Source organism: Denticeps clupeoides, chromosome 13 (assembly GCF_900700375.1).
Source record: "Denticeps clupeoides chromosome 13, fDenClu1.1, whole genome shotgun sequence".
Classification (NCBI taxonomy): domain Eukaryota; kingdom Metazoa; phylum Chordata; class Actinopteri; order Clupeiformes; family Denticipitidae; genus Denticeps; species Denticeps clupeoides.
In genome coordinates, this window is record NC_041719.1 from 725,775 (window position 1) to 746,446 (window position 20,672).

The 20,672-nt window shown below is 49.8% G+C and overlaps 2 protein-coding genes across 5 annotated transcripts; both read right to left on the reverse strand.

The window, feature by feature from the left end:
* Window positions 1-752: 752 nt before the first annotated feature.
* caln1 (calneuron 1) lies at window positions 753-9,898 on the reverse strand. Of its 3 annotated transcripts, none has more exons than XM_029000657.1 (7): window positions 9,683-9,898; window positions 8,137-8,289; window positions 7,900-7,931; window positions 7,590-7,733; window positions 7,309-7,421; window positions 4,307-4,463; window positions 753-2,329 (listed from the first exon to the last, which is right to left on the reverse strand). In XM_029000657.1, exons 1-7 carry the CDS (start codon window positions 9,760-9,762, stop codon window positions 2,202-2,204), a joined length of 807 nt encoding a protein of 268 aa, XP_028856490.1. In that variant the 5' UTR covers window positions 9,763-9,898; the 3' UTR covers window positions 753-2,201. The 3 variants fall into 3 exon arrangements, with proteins under 3 accessions (XP_028856490.1, XP_028856492.1, XP_028856491.1); XM_029000659.1 differs by lacking the exon at window positions 9,683-9,898 and adding an exon at window positions 9,205-9,318; XM_029000658.1 differs by lacking the exon at window positions 7,900-7,931 and having other exon boundaries at window positions 8,165-8,289.
* A 3,837-nt stretch (window positions 9,899-13,735) lies between these two features.
* Window positions 13,736-18,894, reverse strand: tyw1 (tRNA-yW synthesizing protein 1 homolog (S. cerevisiae)). 2 transcript variants are annotated; one of them, XM_029001490.1, is made up of 16 exons: window positions 18,754-18,894; window positions 18,440-18,570; window positions 18,239-18,367; window positions 17,868-17,969; window positions 17,593-17,787; window positions 17,270-17,521; window positions 17,076-17,186; window positions 16,625-16,715; window positions 16,402-16,454; window positions 16,203-16,321; window positions 15,951-16,060; window positions 15,677-15,854; window positions 15,432-15,567; window positions 15,015-15,125; window positions 14,346-14,513; window positions 13,736-14,276 (listed from the first exon to the last, which is right to left on the reverse strand). In XM_029001490.1, exons 1-16 carry the CDS (start codon window positions 18,773-18,775, stop codon window positions 14,058-14,060), a joined length of 2,127 nt encoding a protein of 708 aa, XP_028857323.1. In that variant the 5' UTR covers window positions 18,776-18,894; the 3' UTR covers window positions 13,736-14,057. The 2 variants fall into 2 exon arrangements, with proteins under 2 accessions (XP_028857323.1, XP_028857322.1); XM_029001489.1 differs by having other exon boundaries at window positions 16,625-16,718.
* Between the last annotated feature and the right edge of the window lie 1,778 nt (window positions 18,895-20,672).

Consider the following 20,672-nt stretch of genomic DNA (forward strand, 5'->3'; position numbering starts at 1 on the left):
CCCCCTGGTGGCGACAGCGGAATTGCATGAGCAAAAAATATTTTTTGTATAAAGTGAAATGAATGGTATCTTACTTTAAATTATAAATACCCTCGACTGTATCTTTTATTTAAATCCTACCTATATTTTTATCTATATTTGCTAGGGTGGTAGTAGCCTAGTGGGTAACACACTCGCCTATGAACCAGAAGACCCAGGTTCAAATCCTGTGTACTACCATCTTGTCCCTGAGCAAGACACTTAACCCTGAGTGTCTCCGGGGGGGGACTGTCCCTGTAACTACTGACTGTAAGTCGCTCTGGATAAGGGCATCTGATAAATGCCGTAAATGCTTGAAACCCTAGTGTAATGTCTGCTGATCTGCTGGTCTGCTCCAGACGTTATCCAGCTGTACGGTGATAGTGTATTAGACGGCACCGCAATCAGAAGGTTGCCGGTTCGAATCAGCCAAAGGTGCTACCGAGGTCCCCTTGATGAAGGTCCCGTCCCCACACACTGCTCCCCGGGCGCCTGTCATGGTGCCCACTGCTCACCAAGGGTGACGGTTAAATGCAGAGGACACGTTCCACCATGTCACCGCACGCTGTGCTTCACAATGACAACCACTTCACTTTCAACTCATCTATCTGTCATCTAGGCCCTAGTGAACTTAATGAGGGATTTCATTGATGGATGAGGCAAAAGTGTGTGACAAATTCGGTAAACTTTCACACTGATGCAACAAAGACAGTAATAGAGTAAAAGAGACAGTAAAGAGTGAGAGAGCGATTTTATTGATTTCTACTGCTATCCACTTGGCAGGTTCTCCCACCGACGTCCCGTCTGTAGGAGTTGCAGTTAGTCAGGAAATAAACATTCAGCTGCTCAAATCCGTCTTTTCTTTCGAGCAGATTTACATTTTTATTCCCAGCTAGGACGTCTATGCGGTATTTTCATGCGTTTTAATCAGTTTTAGGAACTCGGGTATACAGCAGCACGTGAACCCGTATGACCATGTCTGGACAGTGTCTGGAAGCTCTCGACCAGGTTCCTCTAAGCCCAGTCCTGGTGGCACCAGCATGTCACAGCTTGAATACTTTCTTTCTCCACGACTGGAGTTGGAAACGTCTGCTCTAGACAATGCTGTTCATTGCTTTATTTTCAGTGAACATGTGAGGGTCTTCATCACTGTGACCTGAGACTCGGTCCTCCAGCAGTCCAACACGTCCAGGGGAAAACTGCAGGAGGAAATGGGTTCTTTCTTCTACACGCCATAGATAGATCTTCTGAAGGTGCAGAGCCCTGGGTCCAGATCAGGACTGACAGCTCCTGAATATTCAGTTCTTCTTGTACTTTGACTGGTTGGACACCTCAAAGCTATAATGCATGAACATCAGTCTGATCTCCCCATATATCGATGTCTAAATTGGAACCAGGAGGTTCACCAGCCCTTCTTCTTTAGAACATGACCGTCAGCTGCCCCGGAAGAACCGCAGAGTACGTAGAGCCTCCTGGACCCAGCTTCAGCAAGAGGACATTTTCATCTTCACAGTTTGAGAGTAAAGGAATCGTGTTCTTAGGTGTTTCTGTGCGGCTTATATGGCTTTACTAAAGGGGGGCTGTGAGCCAATGGTGGCTCTGGATTATTGGAGCGTCCACCCCCCCCATACAGTGCTCAAGGCTGAGAGGGTCAAACAGTCTGTTACACACACACACACACACACACACACACACACACACAATGACAGAAACACACGGAATTCCATGCTGGAGAGTTGAACCTTCCTGTCCTGCAGCCTTTCACACCAACACTCACGCTGAAAATGGAGAATGAAACACACACACGTAAAACACTCAGGCAGTGAAAGAAACAGTCATTCGCGCCCCCCGGAGGAGCTCGTGTTCTAGTGTTTTAACGCTGCTGGGAGACAGACGGAGACGGGGAGACAGCAGGGGGCGCTGCAGCACTCCCGCAGACTTCACTGCAGCAGGGCGGCGTGATCAGTAAGGAGGCGGGGGGAGACGTAGAGAAGCAGAACAGCCCTTGGCGTCCCTGAGACCAGTGGACACGCCCCTGACTGGACACGGTTGTGTCTCTCGCTGCCAAATCGGGTAGAAGAGTCTTCAGCGTGAAGAACTTGGTGGTGGGACAGGTGGGTTGGTGTCTCTGCTCAGAATGCAGACATGCACATGCAGTCATATCCCTGGCCTCGGAGCCCCGGCTACTCCATGCCATTCCGCAGCATCTGATTGGCCGCGATGAGCATGACGCTGATGACGAAGGCCATGGCGAAGGCGCAGATCAGGCTCTTTCGAATGCAGGTCTGTCGGTTCTTCTTCCTGGAGTGAACTGTGGCGTGAAGGGAGAAAGAGAGAATGAGAAGATGCAACTCCATCTCTACAGACATGTCACGTCATGTCACGTCTGGCCCCACCCACTCTCCCTTTACAGGGGTGTGGCCAAGGAAGGGGTTTAAAACAGAATACAAATAACATTAAGACAGAACAGGACTTAATTTTAAAAGCTCAGCCTTAGTGGGAGGTCAGAGGTCAGAATGGGAGAGATCTTCGCACCAAGATCACTCTTCAGAGCTATTAGAACCACAAGAACCTCCCTGTACAGGGAGTGCAAAATTATTAGGCAAGTTGTATTTTTGAGGAATAATTTTATTACTGAACAACAACCATGTTCTCAATGAACCCAAAAAAACTCATATCAAAGCTGAATGTTTTTGGAAGTAGTTTTTAGTTTGTTTTTATTTTTAGCTATTTTAGGGGGATATCTGTGTGTGCAGGTGACTATTACTGTGCATAATTATTAGGCAACTTAACAAAAAATAAATATATACTCATTTCAATTATTTATTTTTACCAGTGAAACCAATATAACATCTCCACATTCACAAATATACATTTCTGACATTCAAAAACAAAACAAAAACAAATCAGCAACCAATATAGCCACCTTTCTTTGCAAGGACACTCAAAAGCCTGCCATCCATGGATTCTGTCAGTGTTTTGATCTGTTCACCATCAACATTGCGTGCAGCAGCAACCACAGCCTCCCAGACACTGTTCAGAGAGGTGTACTGTTTTCCCTCCTTGTAAATCTCACACAGGTTCTCAATGGGGTTCAGATCAGGTGAACAAGGAGGCCGTGTCATTAGTTTTTCTTCTTTTATACCCTTTCTTGCCAGCCACGCTGTGGAGTACTTGGACGCGTGTGATGGAGCATTGTCCTGCATGAAAATCATGTTTTTCTTGAAGGATGCAGACTTCTTCCTGTACCACTGTTTGAGGAAGGTGTCTTCCAGAAACTGACAGTAGGACTGGGAGTTGAGCTTGACTCCATCCTCAACCCGAAAAGGCCCCACAAGCTCATCTTTGATGATACCAGCCCAAACCAGTACTCCACCTCCACCTTGCTGGCGTCTGAGTCGGACTGGAGCTCTCTGCCCTTTACCAATCCAGACACGGGCCCATCAAGACTCACTCTCATTTCATCAGTCCATATTGGCCCAGTCTTGACGTTTCAGCTTGTGTGTCTTGTTCAGTGGTGGTCGTCTTTCAGCCTTTCTTACCTTGGCCATGTCTCTGAGTATTGCACACCTTGTGCTTTCGGGCACTCCAGTGATGTTGCAGCTCTGAAATATGGCCAAACTGGTGGCAAGTGGCATCTTGGCAGCTGCACGCTTGACTTTTCTCAGTTCATGGGCAGTTATTTTGCGCCTTGGTTTTTCCACACGCTTCTTGCGACCCTGTTGACTATTTTGAATGAAACGCTTGATTGTTCGATGATCACGCTTCAGAAGCTTTGCAATTTTAAGAGTGCTGCATCCTTCTGCAAGATATCTCACTATTTTTGACTTTTCTGAGCCTGTCAAGTCCTTCTTTTGACCCATTTTGCCAAAGGAAAGGAAGTTGCCTAATAATTATGCACACCTGATATAGGATGTTGATGTCATTAGACCACACCCCTTCTCATTACAGAGATGCACATCACCTAATATGCTTAATTGATAGTAGGCTTTCGAGCCTATACAGCTTGGAGTAAAACAACATGCATGAAGAGGATGATGTGGACAAAATACTCATTTGCCTAATAATTCTGCACTCCCTGTATATGGCAGGTAATCATGTGGTGCCGTTACCACGGCAACGCGTCACCTGATTGGCTGTGACCAGGGCCTCTTCTGATTGGCTGCAGTTCTGAATCGACCTTGAGGACGCGTCAGGTTTAATAACCCAGCTGTCAGTGGACAGTAAAGTCGGAACCACACGACCTCCATCAGCAGACAGGGAAGCAGGAAGTGACCCATCCACTCACCTCCCTCGAACTCGGCCTGGCAGTTTCCTGAGTTCTCGTTCAGGCTCTCTTCCTCCGTGATGATGATGTTCTCGATGTCCTTCATGGTCAGCTGGTCCCGGAAGGCGTGGAATAGGATGTGCTTGAGTTCCTCCAGCGTCATTCTCTGCATGTCGAACTGCGGGGGAGGGGCAATTTAAATTTCACATCTGACCACACACCCACACACACTTAACCAAGCACTTCGGCCAGACACGGAGGAACCTTCACAGCCCCCACACGGCCTTCCTGAGCGATCATCTCCAGGCTGTAGCCCAGAGTCTCACTGTCAGACTTTTACTCTATACTCAAGTACAGAGGAACTGCTGGATTGAAATGTAAATTCTGGTATTTCTGATTTGTAGTAATTAACTCAGTAAATTGGCCCGGTTTGTGTGTCATGTGACTGCATGGCTACGCCTGATTGGTGAAACGGTGTCACGTGATTATCGTTGCTACAACCACAATATAAAGAGGATCTAATGTGTGCAACACATGGTTTTAAAAAGCAGCAGACTGGTTACGACCCTCCCCTGCTCACATCTCATCACGACTGGACAGCGTGTGGTCCTCAGGACATGGTCCCTCTACGTCTCCAGGCGTCTCAGGGCTGCTGTTAAGTATTTATTGGGCCGAAATCACGCGGCGCTGCACTGATCCGCACCGGCAGCGTCTCCGCCGATAACTTATTCATGACGCGGGGACATGGCATCAGCCGGACCGTGCCATCAATACACAAGTTAGAACGCTCATGAAGGCCCCGTCCTGTCTCGCCTTCGCCAGAGGACATCGTGACCTCGGAGCTGAGGATGATGAATGATGATGATGATGGAGCGGGGACCACACGCCGTCCAGACGCCCATTTGTCTTGCTGATTATTTATCAGACGTCTGCGTCGCTCATTCTTTATGTATGAAGTTTGCTGTGATATTACTGCCGCTGAAATATTAAACGTGTGAGGCGGGCAGTTCGCTGGATATAAAAATGAAAAAGGATCAGTGTTTCGCAGTGGAATTCGTTTCCTCTGATGAAATATTAATATGGTCGTTTACATTCAGAGATTTATGGAAGATTAAATGATCCCGTCTGAGGAGTAAAAATTCCGTACTCAGACCCGGAAAATCTGGACTTCAGTTTAAAATGGCCGAACGCTTGAAGCCGCATGGAGGTGAATATAAAATCCAGCCTCCATAACGTTAATTACACATGAGTCACCTACACAGGGCCGTGTGTGTGTGTGTGTGTGAGTGTGTGTGTGTGAGTGAGTGTGTGTGCGTGTGTTTCAGCCTCTCTCAGCTGCAGCTGCCAGTCAAAGGCAGGACCTGTGCAGAAGCGTCCAAACGTCCTCCTCTCACAGCGACAGGGTAAAAATAGTACGACTGAGCGCCACGCGGAAAAATGTCACATACGGCGGAGGGGCATTGAACAGGCAGAGCTTGTCGTTTTTCATTTCTGAGCGGCCGAGAACGTTCCAGTTCCACCACTGCAGGGCCGAGCGTCTGAGTTCCCATCCCTGCGTCCAGACAAACGGCGAACTACACGAACAATCCTGCCGACATCAGCATGGCCTGCAGCCAATCAGCTGCTGCTGCTGCCAGGCCCCGTCTGACCTGGAACGAGACGGGCGGCCGGTTCCCCACGTTCCCCACGTTCCCCACCCTCTGATGGGGAAGTAAATCAACCACGCTTGGCCTTGCGCCGCTTTAGAGCTTTTAGGAGATTAAGATCAATACAGCTGCTGATAGGACGAGGACGCGGCGCGGCGCTAAACACCGACAGGAAGTCCGGTTCCACGGTTCATTAAATCAGACGCCGTGGCTCGAAATGTTCAGAGCAGAATGAAAAGTTCCACTGAGGCCTGAATTCTGATGAATGGTGAACATGTTGAGTTGTGTGATGGGCGTGTTTGACCTGCAGTGACCCCTCAGGCTCTCTGACTCCGCCCCTCGGCTGTAATGTGCCGCTAATTGCTGTTGAACCGAGCGACAGTCGTGCATTAACAGCGTCGGTCAATAAAACACAGCGGCTTTACAGGGACGTTCGATCAGAGCTGGACACCCAGCGTTTCCCAGAATCCCCTGGGGCAGAGGTGCCATGTGGCCAGCATGGGGGGGCGGGGGAAGGCTGTCCTGCAATGTAAACAGGTCTGTCAATGAACTTGAGGAGCAGCAAGCTTTGAAAGTGACATTTTGGATGTTTTGAATCCATTTCCCTGCATTCATCTGTGCCATCAGACTTTAACTAAACCAGAGGACATCAGCAGCATGGCACAGGTCAGAGGTCACCTGCACTGGAGGCATGAAGGGAAGCACAATATCACACACAAAGTGATGAAGATGTTTTGTTAGTGTTTGAATTACGTTTTTCTCCTGATACGTAAAATCCGGCAGCAGTCCTGCAGGCATGTGCGGGAACATCTTGCTCTGTATCGGGGTCTCAGCGTGGATCAAAATGGATCAAAATTAGTGGATCAAATCCACTAATCAACATTGCCTGATATGGTGAGGGGGACCAGTGTCTTCTGTGGAGATCCCCCTGACCAACATCTCCTCCAAGGGGAGCTGCTGATCCAGTTCTACACTGCAGTCATGGAGTCCATCCTGGTACGGAGCAGTCACTAAACAGGACAGGAAGCGACCCTCCATCCAGAACCTGTTCCTCTCAAGAACCAGGAAACGGGCAGAGTAGACACAAACGGGCTGGACACAGACGTTCTGACCTGCTGCCCTCTGGCAGACCAGGACCAGCCAACACAGGAACAGTTTCTGTCCCCTCGCCGTCCTCCACCATGCAACTGCACGTTCTATATAGAAGATGTTTGAGCGTATTGTGGGGAATACGACCGGAATCATCTTCCTCATATGTTTTCATTCACATACTTCTGATCCAGAGGATCAGGTGACCTCTGTCCCTCATGATGGGATGAGGTATGGAGCAGCACCTGTGACCTCCTGACCCCTGAGATGGACACTCAGTGATGTTACCTGCCAGAATATGCTGTCTATGGTATTTCCCAGGAAGCCCTCCCGCACATCAGATGACAGGAGCTTGGGGCCGAGGATCGTCATGAACTCTTCAAAGTCCACCTGTCCATCACCTGAGGACACACGCAGACAACGATCATCCACAAATCCGCAGCTGGCCTGCAGAATGTGTGCAGGTAGGTGTAACTTCATTCATTTCCCTGGAAGGTTCCTCAGTTTAGCACCAGTAACATATAAGAAAGTACGTATGTGTGTGTGTGTGTGTGTGTGTGTGCGCTCACCATCCATGTCCAGCCTCTGCATGATGATGGCGAGCTCCACCTCACTCGGCATGTAGCCCAGAGAGCGCATGGCCATCCCCAACTCCTGCTTCGAGATGAAGCCATTCCCGTCCCGATCCAGGACACGGAACGCCTCCCGGATCTCTGTTCACACACACACAGTGCATTTACACACACACACACACACACACACACACGCTACAGTCCTCCTCTCTTGACACGTTCTCTTATAGATAATACATTTTATTAAAATGTCAGCGCAGGAAGCAGCAGAGATGTGCAGGTGAGAAAAACCCAGAAGACAGCGTACCTAGAACCTTCCGCAGGAGTGTAATGAAGGGCCTGAGGGAGAATTCATAATTAAATACAGATTCATTCAAATTCATATTTCGCTCTACCAGAGTACACAAACAGTAAACTGAATCCGAAACGTCCACACCAGCTACCTGAGGCTCCGCCCGCTCCAGAGCGGTTCTAATGGAGCGTGAAATGTAGAACATCGATAGCAAACAAGCGGAACGCTCGGACGTCACCACCAAACCCTCACCCTGATGATGGATCAGAAAGCTCCTCACCATCGAGCTCCTCCACGGATATGGTGGCGAGCTGCTCGCTGTCGCTCTGCTCCGATACGGAGCGGCTCAGGTAGCTGCCTTTACACAGCAGGCCCGCAGTCACGTGGTGGAACGGCATCTTCTCCCTGCGAGGGGGAGAGAACGTGAGAACCCTCCGCCGCTCCACCACTCGTCCATCTTCCCCTGGCGCCTTCCTCGCACCATCATCGCCCTCACCAGAGGCTGAAAAGGCCGCGCCGCCTCGCCGGGAGGCAGAGTGGAGATGATTTCTTTATTTTCTCTATCAAATTACATTATTCATGGACCAAAAATACTGGCTATGAAAATGTTGTGATGTCATTCTGTCTGGAAGTTGTCTGGGAATTTTTGTAAGATACACAATTTGAAGACCCTCGTGGAAGCAGGAAATGATCAGAAACACACCCACACACACACACACGCACACACACACACACAGTAGCACTTACAGCATTTATCAGACATTTACAGCATTTACCAGACGTCCATATCCAGAGCGACATACAGTCAGTAGTTACAGGGACAGTCCCCCCCTGGAGACATTTAGGGTTAAGTGTCCTGCTCAGGGACACAATGGTAGTAAGTGGGGTTCGAACCTGGGTCTTCTGGATCAGTCTCATCGTAATCTCGAACCTTGATTCTTTCTGCCTTTCTGCACCGGTTTAAAAAATGTTGTAGAAAATGTCCCTCATTTAACAGACTAGAAAATGAATTCGGTGGTTCAGTGTAAAGACCCGTAACTGTGCGTCACGTACGTTTACGTTAAATCGTCCGACAGGCTGCCAACTGGCCATATAGATATCATTTATCAATAAAATGCGTTTTTCCACCTCGGTTAATAACACACGGATACTAAAACATGAATGCAGCACCACACGGGTCTTTTCATACGAATAAATTGTCTTTTTTAAACCGCATTACAAATGAACTATTACAAAAAGCAACTATGACACGTTCCCATCGGCAAGATCAGAACTTCTACAGATCACATTAATATGACGGCGTGAGCCTGTAAATCCCACCTGGCTGTGTCGTATTAGAACCGGTTCCGGACAAGTCCAGACATTTTCACCGGGACGGAGGACGCCCCGGCGGGCCCTGGTCGCTGCAGTCAGCAGAACGACGCCAGAGCAACAGCACCTGTGTGTGTGTGAGTGTGTGCATGTGTGAAAGTGTGTGTGTGTGTGTGTGTGTGTGCACGCGTGCGTACGTGTCCTAATGGGAAACTGGACTCCATCTCTGGACGAAGGCCTCTCACAACAGATGGCAATTCTTCAACTTCCCAGATCACCATGCCAACAAGTGAGGAACCCCATCCATCAACCGGAACAGCGGAACACTGATTATTTCAACATGTCACCTGTTTCCATGCTTTACAAGTCAGTGTTCCAAACCCAGAACCCTGCAGAACCCCGCAGAACCACAACATCAACTTTTCTTAATGTTCCCATGTTACATGTAGAATAGAGCAGCAGAACCAGAGGAGGACGACCTCCTTACCCGTCCCGGGAGGAGTCCGAGCGGCACTGCGGTGGCTCCCCCTCCTCACCCCCTGCGGCGCGGCGGTCCAGACCCTCCATCACACGGCACAGAGACGGACGACCCCACTGCCTCCACAAATGCAGCACGGGACGCCGGGCTGTCCATGGGCTTTTACATTCCCTCCGTCAGGCGCTCCCTCGGTTCTATCTGTTCCTGTCTGCCTGCGTCTCCTGTCCTGTCTCTCCCTCTCTCTCTCTCTCCCTCCCTCCCTCTCTCTCTCTCTCTCTCTCTCTCTCTCTCCACCCAATCAGGAGGCAGCAGCTCATTAGCAGCATGAGCAGATACAGCCCCGCCCATTTAAAACACTCAAGCACAGGCCACGCCCATCCACAACACAACATTTACTGTGGCAGCAACCAACACCCATACAAACAGAGACACAACACTTCATATTACAAACCCGCCATTAACACATGTAAATGCTGGAAATGTAAATGTGTACAGAACGTATTCAGACCCCATTTCCATTTTTCACACAGCACCTCATATTGAGAGAAAAAACACAGAATTGTTGACATTTTCGCAGGTTTATTAACAAAGAAAAAGTGGAATATCATGTAATCCTGAGTATTCAGTATTTAGTAGAAGCTCCTTTTTAAGAAAGATTTGGGGATCCTGGATGGTACTGTGCTCTAAACGTTGGTGCCTCCAGAGATGCTGAACTGGGTTAAATTCAGGGCTCTGGCTGGGCCATTCGAGAACAGTCACGGAGTCGCCTTGTAGATGCTCCTTCGTTACTTTAGCTGTGTCCATGCGGGCTTTCATGTGTCTTGCACTGAGGAGAAGCTTCAGTCTTCCATAAAACCCCGACTGGTGGAAGGCTGCAGTGATGGTTGACTTTCTCCCATCTCCCGACTGCATCTCAGGAGCTCAGCCACAGTGATCTTTGGGTTCTTCTTTACCTCTCTCACCAGGGCTCTTCTCCCCTGATAGGTCAGTTTGGCCAGATGGACAGTTCCAGGAAGGTTTCTGGTCGTCTCCAACATCTCCCATTTAAGGATTATGGAGCCCACTGTGCTCTTAGGAACCTTAAGTGCGGCTGAATGTTTTGTCACTTTGGCCAGATCTGTTCCACAATTCTGTCTCTGAGCTCTTCAGGCAGTTCCCTTGACGTGATGGTTCTCATTTGCTCAGTAGAATCAAACACAGAAGGTGTAGATCCATCTCAAGAATGATCAGAAGAAATAGACAGCAGTTAAATATATGAGTGTCACAGCCAAGGGTCGTAATATTTATATATTCTGAATATCTTGACACAGAATTGCAGATTTATTAACAAAGAGAAACTGAAATATCAGTTTCTCTTTGTTAATAAATCTGCAATTCTGTGTCAAGAGATGCTGTGTGAATATTAATGAAGGAACAAAATGAACTTGATTTTGGCAAATGGCTGCAATATAACAAAGAGTGAAAAATTGAAGGAGGTCTGAATACTTTCTGTACCCACTCGACCCGACACACACCAACACACACACACACACACACACACAACCTGCTTCACAGAACTGACAACACAACACACTTCATCACCACCACATTCCCACATTAATATCTCTCAGTGCAGGAATCATCAGATTATCAGAAAGTCAGCTCAGTCGCTGCAGGAAGAACAGATACTCACGTCTCACCTGTTAGTACAGAGCCGGGTTCTGCTCCATCCGGACCGCATCAAATCTCCACATCTTCGGTTCCCACCGTCCTACAGACGAGCACAGTCATCACAAGCAGAAAACGTACAGGAGAGGGAGAGGGAGACGGAGACGGAGAGGGAGAGGGAGAGGGAGAGAGAGAGAGAGAGAGAGAGAGAGAGAGAGAGAGAGAGAGAGAGAGGGAGAGAGAGAGAGAGAGAGAGAGTCAACAATATCAACACGGGACTCCAGCTCCATCCACTTCATGACCTTTAACCCCACAGCAGTCTACAACAGCACAGCAGCAGGGTGGGACCTGGACCTCCAGGACCTTCTACTTTCACCATGTCTCCCGCTTCTTCTAACCCAGAGTATCCAGACTGGGAGACGTCACATTACAAAGCCAACCAACCACTTCCTGTCTCATCGGCATCAGCAGAAGTGGAATAATAAGAAGCCTTCATCTCAGTTCACACTCGCACACAGAGAGAGAGAGAGGGAGAGAGGGAGAGAGAGATAGAGAGGGACACACAAACAGAGGAAGAGAGGGAGAGAGAGAGAGAGAGAGAGAGAGAGAGAGAGAGAGACACGCAGACACAGAGGGAGATGTAATGGATGTTGCGGTGATGTAATGAGGCGATAATCAGAATCCCCCTCACTCGCTGAACTGCAGACTGACTCACAGCCGGTGGTGACTCAGGATCCAGGAGCATCATGGGAATTTCCCAGCTGAGACCCTATAGACAAGTCACTGGACCACACAATCAATCAATCAATCAATCAATCAATCAACCTGATGTCACAGACACTGTAGACTCAAGACCTTTTATTGCCATTGTACAGTTGCCTGGACAACGAGATTTGTTAGAAAGTCGCACAAATGTACAAAGGTACAAGTACAGAGACTGTAAACCTGTAAACTAGGGGGCAGTGGTGGCCTAGCGGTTAAAGAAGCGGCCCCATAATCAGAAGGTTGCTGGTTCGAGTCCCGACCTGCCAAGGTGCCACTGAGCAAAGTACCGTCCCCACACACTGCTCCCAGGGCGCCTGTCATGGTGCCCACTGCTCACACAGGGTGACGGTTAAACACAGAGGACAAATTTCACCGTGTGCACCGTGTGTTGTGCTGCTGTGTATCACAAGTGACAATCACTTCACTTTAGACATACCAGGGGCCTGATATACAGTCCCTGACAAAGGTCTTCTTGCTTGTGTACAAAGAAACGGCTCATTTTATTCCCAACTGCTTTTGAAATAATGTTTCAGTGCAAAACCGTTTGTTGGCTTGAAAATCCAAGGCCAAACCTGGTCACCTGAGGTCCCTGTGTCAACCAGAACAGTTTGTGGGATTCTGTCTGGAAATGACCTCCATGGTGGAATCAGTGCCCAGAAGACAGCACTAAACAAATGACAATTGAAAAACCGTGTGGCATTTGCCAAGACCCACAGCCAAGGATGGACGCTGGAAAAGAAGCAGAAGGTGGATTTTTCAGATGAATCTTCTGTTGAATTGCACCACAGTCGCCACAAATATTGCAGGAGATCTACTGGATCCCGCATGGATCTGAGATTCACCCAGAAAACAGTGAAGTTTGGTGGCGGAAAAATCATGGTCAGGTTAATAGCAGGTGTTTCTACAATGTAGATAAGCAACAAGACTTTTTTCAGGGACTGTACGTATAATAAAGATATATTGTATATGGCATATAAGGGGGTGGGGCCATGGTTAGTAAGATCGAGTGCAACTATTGCACATTTGCCAAGATATTGCACATGGTCATAGAATCAGCAGCGGGATGTCTGTTCGCGTGGGACAATGTCAGTGATCTGGTGCATTAAGAAGCACTTACTGGTCAATCTTCATCAAGATTCTCCTCTTGATTTGCATTTACAGCATTTACCAGACGCCCTTATCCAGAGCGACGTACAATCAGTAGTTACAGGGACAGTCCCCCCCCTGGAGGCACTCAGGGTTAAGTGTCCTGCTCAGGGACACGATGGGAGTAAGTGGGGTTTGAACCTGAGTCTTCTGGTTCACAGGCGAGTGGGTTACCCACTAGGCTACTAGCACCCCTATGATGATCTTTCAGTACATAGATCAGCTTCTCTCACACACGGAACAGAGCAAAACGGCAACGTAACGTGCAGATCTACAGCTTTTCGGCAGCAGGAATGGCTTGGGTTTGATTAGCATGTTGGTTTCCACCAAGAACGTGGCCAGACCTGAGATCATGGAAGTAGTCAATCCGTCTGAAGGACCCGATAGGGTGATTATCAGAATGTGTTCTGTGGAGTCTGTAATGTCTTTACACCCAGTAAGTAGAAATTAATAAAAAGTTAATATAATGCCAGGTGAAGAGATATCACAGAAATGACTGGAAAATACTGGAAAAAAGTGACATTTATTATTACAGTAAACGAAGAAAAGAGTCAAGGCCAGATCGACCCTTTACCCATAAATCTCTCATTATCACACAAACAAGAATGAACATGTCCAACAGTCATTCAGCTATAAAAACCCCGGAAACACACACACACACACACACACACCACATTTCATTCACTGATGTGTTTTTGCACAGTGAACATGACGCGCTGAAGAAGGATGAAGTTCAAGTGCACATTAGTTGGAGGACCACGCCCCGGTCTTCATAGTCATGTGGCCAGCAGGTGGCACCTGGAGCCCGTGGGGCCACTGGCACCGGTCAGCAGCCAGAGATGTCCTTCTTGCTCTTCCTCTGGAAGCGAGTGTCCGAGGGGTCGAAGCCTCGCTCCTGCGCCCCGAACACCGCCCAGCCGGGCGTCTTCGCCACGTAGTCCAGAGACGAGAAGGTGGCGGCGCCACCGCTGTCCTCATACCGCTGCGCCAGCACGTGGAAACGCTCATAATCGATCCACGTCCACCACTCACCGTCCACCTTAAACTGGGAGCAGGACGGACCGTCAGCAGGGTTGATTGGGACGTACGTGTGTGTGTGTGTGTGTGCTTGTACCTTGTGATGCGCCAGAAGCAGGCAGTTCGAATGCTCGTGCTCAGACGCGATGTCATAGTCGGGCAGAAGGTCACTAAGCTGCTGGACGAAGTGGATGACCTCCTGGTGCCACGGGACATTGGCCATCGTCAGGTTGCTGGCTGAACTGTCACCACAGTATGTCACACCCTGCAGCGAGACCAGGAAATGGCATCATACATACATACATACATTTTTATACACACACACACACACACACACACACACACACACACACACAATGCATGTAATGTGTGTGTCGCTCTACTTTTACTATTTATAGAGATATATGCTGGTTCTGTACACGTCGCTCCCACAGTGACTTCTGCTCATTTTCTTCCTCGCTGACGCCCGGCGAGGCGACACTCTCGCAGCCCGTCGCCAGGAGGGTGAATACGGTTGCTAGGTAACGGTCAGAGTTGAGGTCTGTTGTGTCTCCGGAGGGAACGCTGCTTTCGAAACTGCTGCGGTTATTACGGAACAGTCCGATCATTTCACTTGCCGCTAACTTTGAGAAAGTTGAAGAAATTGGTGAGAAGGGGGCGCCCCGTAGAATTTTTGGAAGCTCCCTCGCTGGAATTGACCGTGGTTGAGTAGATTGGAGGGCAGCTGATAACCAGTAGAGCTGGACTCACGCATTTAGTCACCCACCTTGACCTCAATGAAGTCCGGCTGCCCGAGAGCAATGAGGTCCGCGTACGCCTTCAGCTCGTCGACATTCCAGCTCTTTACCAGGGTCAGGCGGTACACGGTACGCTGCTTCTGCAGGGAGAGAACCACACACATTTAAGTGAAAGTGACGTGATTGTCATGGTGAGACACTGCAGCTGTGAACGTGAAACGTGTCCTCTGTATTTAACCATCACCCTTGGTGAGCAGTGGGCACCATGACAGGCGCCAGGGGAGCAGTGTGTGGGGACGGGACCTTCATCAAGGGGACCTCAGTGGCAGGTGGAGATTCGAACCTGCAACCTTCTGATTACGGGTCCGCTTCTTTAACCACCACAGCCAACTAATCCTATTTGTGTTCTTCGGGTTCGGAGGCGGGTGTGTTACCGCCGATCCTACCTTGTCTCCCAGCGCTTGAAGGCTGTCGAGGAAGCGGCGCCAGAAGTCTTTGAAGAGCGGCCGGTCGATCCTCCTCAGACTGTCCCTGGTGCTGGCATCCACGCTGACGTACAGCTGCGTCACAGGAACCAGAGTCCTGCGGGACGGGCCGGAACGGGTCACTCAGGGGAGCTTCACGCAGACCTCCAGCTTCCACGGTTATAATCTTGAGAAGGTGGAACCGGAGAAGGTGGATGGAGACCCACCTGATCTCCTCAGGGAACTGTGCGTTGGTCACCAGGAAGCTGGAGATGTGCCGCTGGTGCAGCAGCCGCAGGAAACGGTTGATGTCTGGGTACATGATGGGCTCCCCCACCAGGGACAGGGCGCAGTGCTTCACGTGCAGAGCCTCGTCGAAGCGGTCAGCACGGACGCCTGGAACGCCTGGACACACACACACACACACACACACACACACACACTGAGGGACCTGAGCCAGAGAACCAGAAATCTGGGTGGAGTCCTGGTGAGACTCGCTACCTCGAAATTGTCGGATCAAGTTCCTGTGCTTCTCCACCGCCTCCTGCAGGATCATGTCTGGCTGGTCCATCTTCCAGCGCCATTCAGTGCCCACAGGGTTGGTGTGGTGTCTGCAGGAATAGAAGGACCACACCCTCAGGCAGACGTATTTCCCATCATGCCCCCTTCTTCCCACCTCCCACTGGCTAAGATGAATGCATAATCGGAGTCGGTCACAAACGCCTGCAGCGTGGAGGCATCTGAACTTCTCACCTCCAGCAGAACACACACTTGTTTGCGCAGGCGAGGCTGGGCGTGGTCTCCATGCAGCGGTGAGACTCGATGCCATAGAAGGTGTGCTTGTAGCAGCCGCCCCGCCCTCGCAGCATCGCCTGCATCAAATACAGACAGACGGCAAGTTGAACCTCCCTGGACCCGGAGACGGAACGGAGGGTTCGAAGTGGAGTCTCACCTTGGTCCATCGGCAGAGCTTCACGCCAGAGTGGCTCCCAATCAGCTTGTACCCTGGAGACCCCAAAAAATAAGGAAAATTCACACAGTAAGACATGTACATACAGAGCCATGAACATTAAAGACGAATGTATGATCAAAGCAACTCAATATTGTTTGAGTCAAAGGTCAAATCCAGTGGCAGGATGATGGGGACGATGGGATCGGGAGAAAACTGGATGAACCTTGTTTGGAGAGGGCATCCCTCAGGGCCGGAGTTATCATCTCTCTCCTCTCCTCCTCGCTGGTCTCCGCCGTCCCCGACGCCTCGTCCTGCTTCTGAGCAAAGGGACAGCGGCTTGGTCAGGTCACATGACCCAATGCTTGACCCCTCCATGTCAAAGCCCTCCATCAGGCCCCCTGATTGGTCAAGTTAACCAAACAGGAACTGCAGAGGGGCCGACCACACGACAGTCAACCCATCAGAGGAAAAATTGTTAAACTAATTTCATGAGCGTTTCTTCCTCCAAGTTACTTTTAAAAGGGGACACGGAATACGGAAGCAACGCAGCGCTGTCTGACTTTTCCAGGTTTTTAAGACTGTAGGAACCCCGAAATGTTTTGATGACAAACCAGGAAAAAAAAATGTAATCAATCTGACTGCAGAACAGCATGTTTGGATTTTCCTGTTATCACCTTGTTTCTCCTGGCACGGCCCATCATACTCCCCAGGTCCTCCATGTCCATCACTGAGGGCTGCTCCACCCCTTCATCCTCATCACTGCTGCTGCAGCCCACCGGCTCCTCCTGATGAACCCCACAGAAAACTCAGAAGACACCAGACATGTTTAAAAGGCATCATGTGATATGTGGCACGATCTGCTCCTGACCCCTGATTGGTGCCGCTCGATAGGCGTGGCACCCGCATGTTTGTTTTTGCAGGATCCGTTCCGACAGTCGCACGGCTGCTTCTCGCCGTGACCGATCTCCTGCAGCCGATTCAGGAGGCGCGTCTTCCACGCGGCGAAGTCGGCCTGGACGCTGCCGCGCCGACTCTTCACCACGTTGCAGTCGCCCTCGCCGCGGGGGAGGATCCGGGACGCGCTGAGCGCCCACAGCCACTTATCCACGTTCTTACCGACCTGCGGAGCACCAAGTCAGTCGAGAGAACAACCTTCTGGGTTCAGGACCAAACGCCTGGAAACGCCGGTACCGTGTTGTAGTGTCCCTCATAGACGGAATTCCCCAATCCGAACACGGCGTAGCGAAGCCCCTTCAGGTGGGTGCTGCTGTACCGGAAGTCTGTGGACGTTTCCTCCAGCCATTTACAGAACCAGGCCGCATTCTCGGTAGGACATCCATCGGTGTAGGTGGCCAACAGGAACACGCAGACGACCCGGCTGGAGCTCTGAGAACAAGGACTCACCATCACACACACACACACACACACACACACACAGAACTGAAAAGGCTAAAAAGAAAACTCGCCTCTCCGGCCAGCCGATCGTCGGGGTCGTAACCTTTCATATCAAGCACCTCCGAATCAAACCCCTGCGCCTTCAACTCCTCACACAGATCAGCGGCAAAACCCTGCAGAGACAGAACATGAAAATACCGAAGGCGGTCAGAGGTCACACACAGGGGTGCTACTAGCCTAGCGGGTAACACACTCGCCTGTGAGCCAGGAGACCCAGGTTCAAATCCCACTTACTACCATCGTGTCCCTGAGCAAGACACTTAACCCTGAGTGTCTCCAGGGGGGGACTGTCCCTGTAACTACTGACTGCAAGTCGCTCCGGATAAGGACGTCTGGTAAACGCTGTAAATGTAAACGTCACACAGAGGAACTCTGTCTGTACCTTGGCTGTGCCCGTCTGAGAGCCATAGAAAATCTTGACATGTAGACGAGGTCCAGCGTCCTCCTCACCAGTCCCCACCATCGACTTCTTCGCCTCCTCCTGAGGCGCCTCCGCGCCAGAGAGAAGCTTCTGCAGAAGGTGGGTCAGGTTAAAGGCCGCGGACTTCACTTCCGGTCAGCCTGAGCAACACGTGATCTTTACCTGTCTCAGGACCCAACTCAGGCCGAGCCACAACCCCACTAAAGCTGCGAGGGCCGCGTACAGGAAGCGCCGATTCTGCCACAAGGACACGGCAACTCCGCCCCAACGTCCGCACAGAGTCTCCAACACTCCTGAAACAGCGAAGATGTCAGGCCTACAGACAGGTTGCAGGTTCGAACCCCACTTATTACTGTAGGGCGTCTGGTAGACGCTGAAATGTGAGGTGTGGGGTTTCACTGGCGCGACACGTCAGACAGTAAGTACCGACATGCGCAGTAAAAGCAGGAGACTTGCTGGCGGGACCGTTTCCTCACCGTTTAAATCGGCTTCGTCCATGTTCCCGCTGCCAAAAGCGCGTCGCACTCGGATTTATGAACGTTTCATAAAAGTGAACTCTCCAGACGCATTTCACAAGGGGGCCGCCATTTTGAAAACAACACGCTGAACTCCGCCTCCGGCTGTTACGTCAGCGCCCCCTGGCGGCAGCAGAGATGCGAGCAGAGGAGTCGAGGGGGGGTGTCTGGGGGAATGCCTGTGTTTGTGTGTAAATGTTTGTGTGTGTGTGGGGGGGGGGCGTTTGTGCTTATGTGTGTGTGTTTGTGTATGTGTCTGGGGGAGACTGTGTTTTGTGTTTATATGTGTGTTTGTGTATGTGTCTGGGGGAGATGTTCCAGGGGGAGACTGTCCCTGTAACTACTGATTGTAAGTCGGTCTGGATAAGGGCGTCTGGTAAATGCTGTAAATGTAAATGGGGGAGTGCGTGTGTGTGTGTCTGGGGGAGTGTGTGTTTGTGTATGTGTCTGGGGGAGTGTGTGTTTGTGTGTGTGTTTGTGTATGTGTCTGGGGGAGTGTGTGTGTGTCTGGGGGAGTGTGTGTTTGTGTGTGTGTTTGTGTATGTGTGTGTGTGTGTGTGTGTCTGGGGGAGTGTGTGTGTTTGTGTGTAAATGTGTGTGGGTGTTTATATGTGTGTGTGTTTGTGTATGTGTCTGGGGGAGTGCGTGTTTGTGAGTTTGTGTGTATATATGTGTGTGTGTGTGTGTGTGCACGCTCAAGGCTGAAGCTGAGGAAACATCAAGTTGGTCTTCAGGATTTACAGAATCAAACCAGAAGTGACGTGTTCCCTGTGTGTTGGAGAGGAGGAACTGTGATGTTCTCTCACGCTGAGTGAGAACGTGGTGGCCCAGCGGAAATATTCCCGTACATTTACATTTACGGCATTTACCAGACGCCCTTATCCAGAGCGACTTACACTTCAGTAGTTACAGGGACAGTCCCCCCCTGGAGACACTCAGGGTTAAGTGTCTTGCTCAGGGACACGATGGTAGTAAGTGGGATTTGAACCTGGGTCTTCTGGTTCATAGGCGAGTGTGTTACTCACTAGGCTACTAGCACCCCGTGTCTCATGGTGGCCTTACTGCTCACTAAGGCTGTAGGTTTTTAGTTGTGTCGCCATGTGTATATTTTTGGAGACCTGCTGTGTATGAAGAGTGGCCTGGACAAGGTCCAACCACCATGGTTTTATGTCAAAAACACATTTTGTGTCACTGCACAGTAATTCCCATTCGTCAGACTCAAGCCAGGTTCAGGCTGAAGGTCTCTGAAGCTCTAAAATCATAAAACTTTATTGTCCAGCCAAGGGTGGAAATACAACACAAACTACACATCCTGTTTGGTGTATTCCTGGTTTAGATTATAACCCGCCAAACCCCATTTACAACTAATCTGTCCCTGAGTCATTATAACTTGTAACTAGCAGAGGTGGGTAGAGTAGCGTTACTCCAAAATAATAATGAAAAAGTAGTCATCCGGAAAATTACTCGAGGAAGTATGTAGTGATAAAACTACTCAAGTACTAACTAACTATTGGATTGTAATATGAACACATGTGCAGTTCTGTACTTAACAAAAAGTGGAGACCTGACCTCCACAGTCACCGGACCTGAACCCAATCCAGATGGTTTGGGGTGAGCTGGACCAACAAGTGCTAAACACCTCTGGGAACTCCTTCAAGACTGTTGGAGAAGCATTTCAGGTGACGACCTCTTGAAGCTCATCGAGAGAATGCCAAGAGTGTGCAAAGCAGTAACCAGAGCAAAGAAACTAGAATATAAAACATGTTTTCACTTATTTCACCTTTTTTTGTTAAGTACATAACTCCACATGTGTTCATTCATAGTTTTGATGCCTTCAGTGAGAATCTACCAACGTAAATGGTCATGAAGATAAAGAAAAC

Coding starts and splice junctions, on each gene's coding strand:
- caln1 (XM_029000657.1), bottom strand. CDS start 9,762: ATGGAGGGTCTGGACCGCCGCGCCGCAGGGGGTGAGGAGGGGGAGCCA. Junction 7,932..8,136: donor CTTTCTGATCCATCATCAGG/GTGAGGGTTTGG, acceptor ATTCTCCCTCAG/GCCCTTCATTACACTCCTGC. Junction 7,422..7,589: donor GCAGAGGCTGGACATGGATG/GTGAGCGCACAC, acceptor GTGTGTCCTCAG/GTGATGGACAGGTGGACTTT.
- tyw1 (XM_029001489.1), bottom strand. CDS start 18,775: ATGGACGAAGCCGATTTAAACG. Junction 15,568..15,676: donor CAGTTCCCTGAGGAGATCAG/GTGGGTCTCCAT, acceptor CCCGTCCCGCAG/GACTCTGGTTCCTGTGACGC. Junction 15,126..15,431: donor TTCAAGCGCTGGGAGACAAG/GTAGGATCGGCG, acceptor CTCTCCCTGCAG/AAGCAGCGTACCGTGTACCG.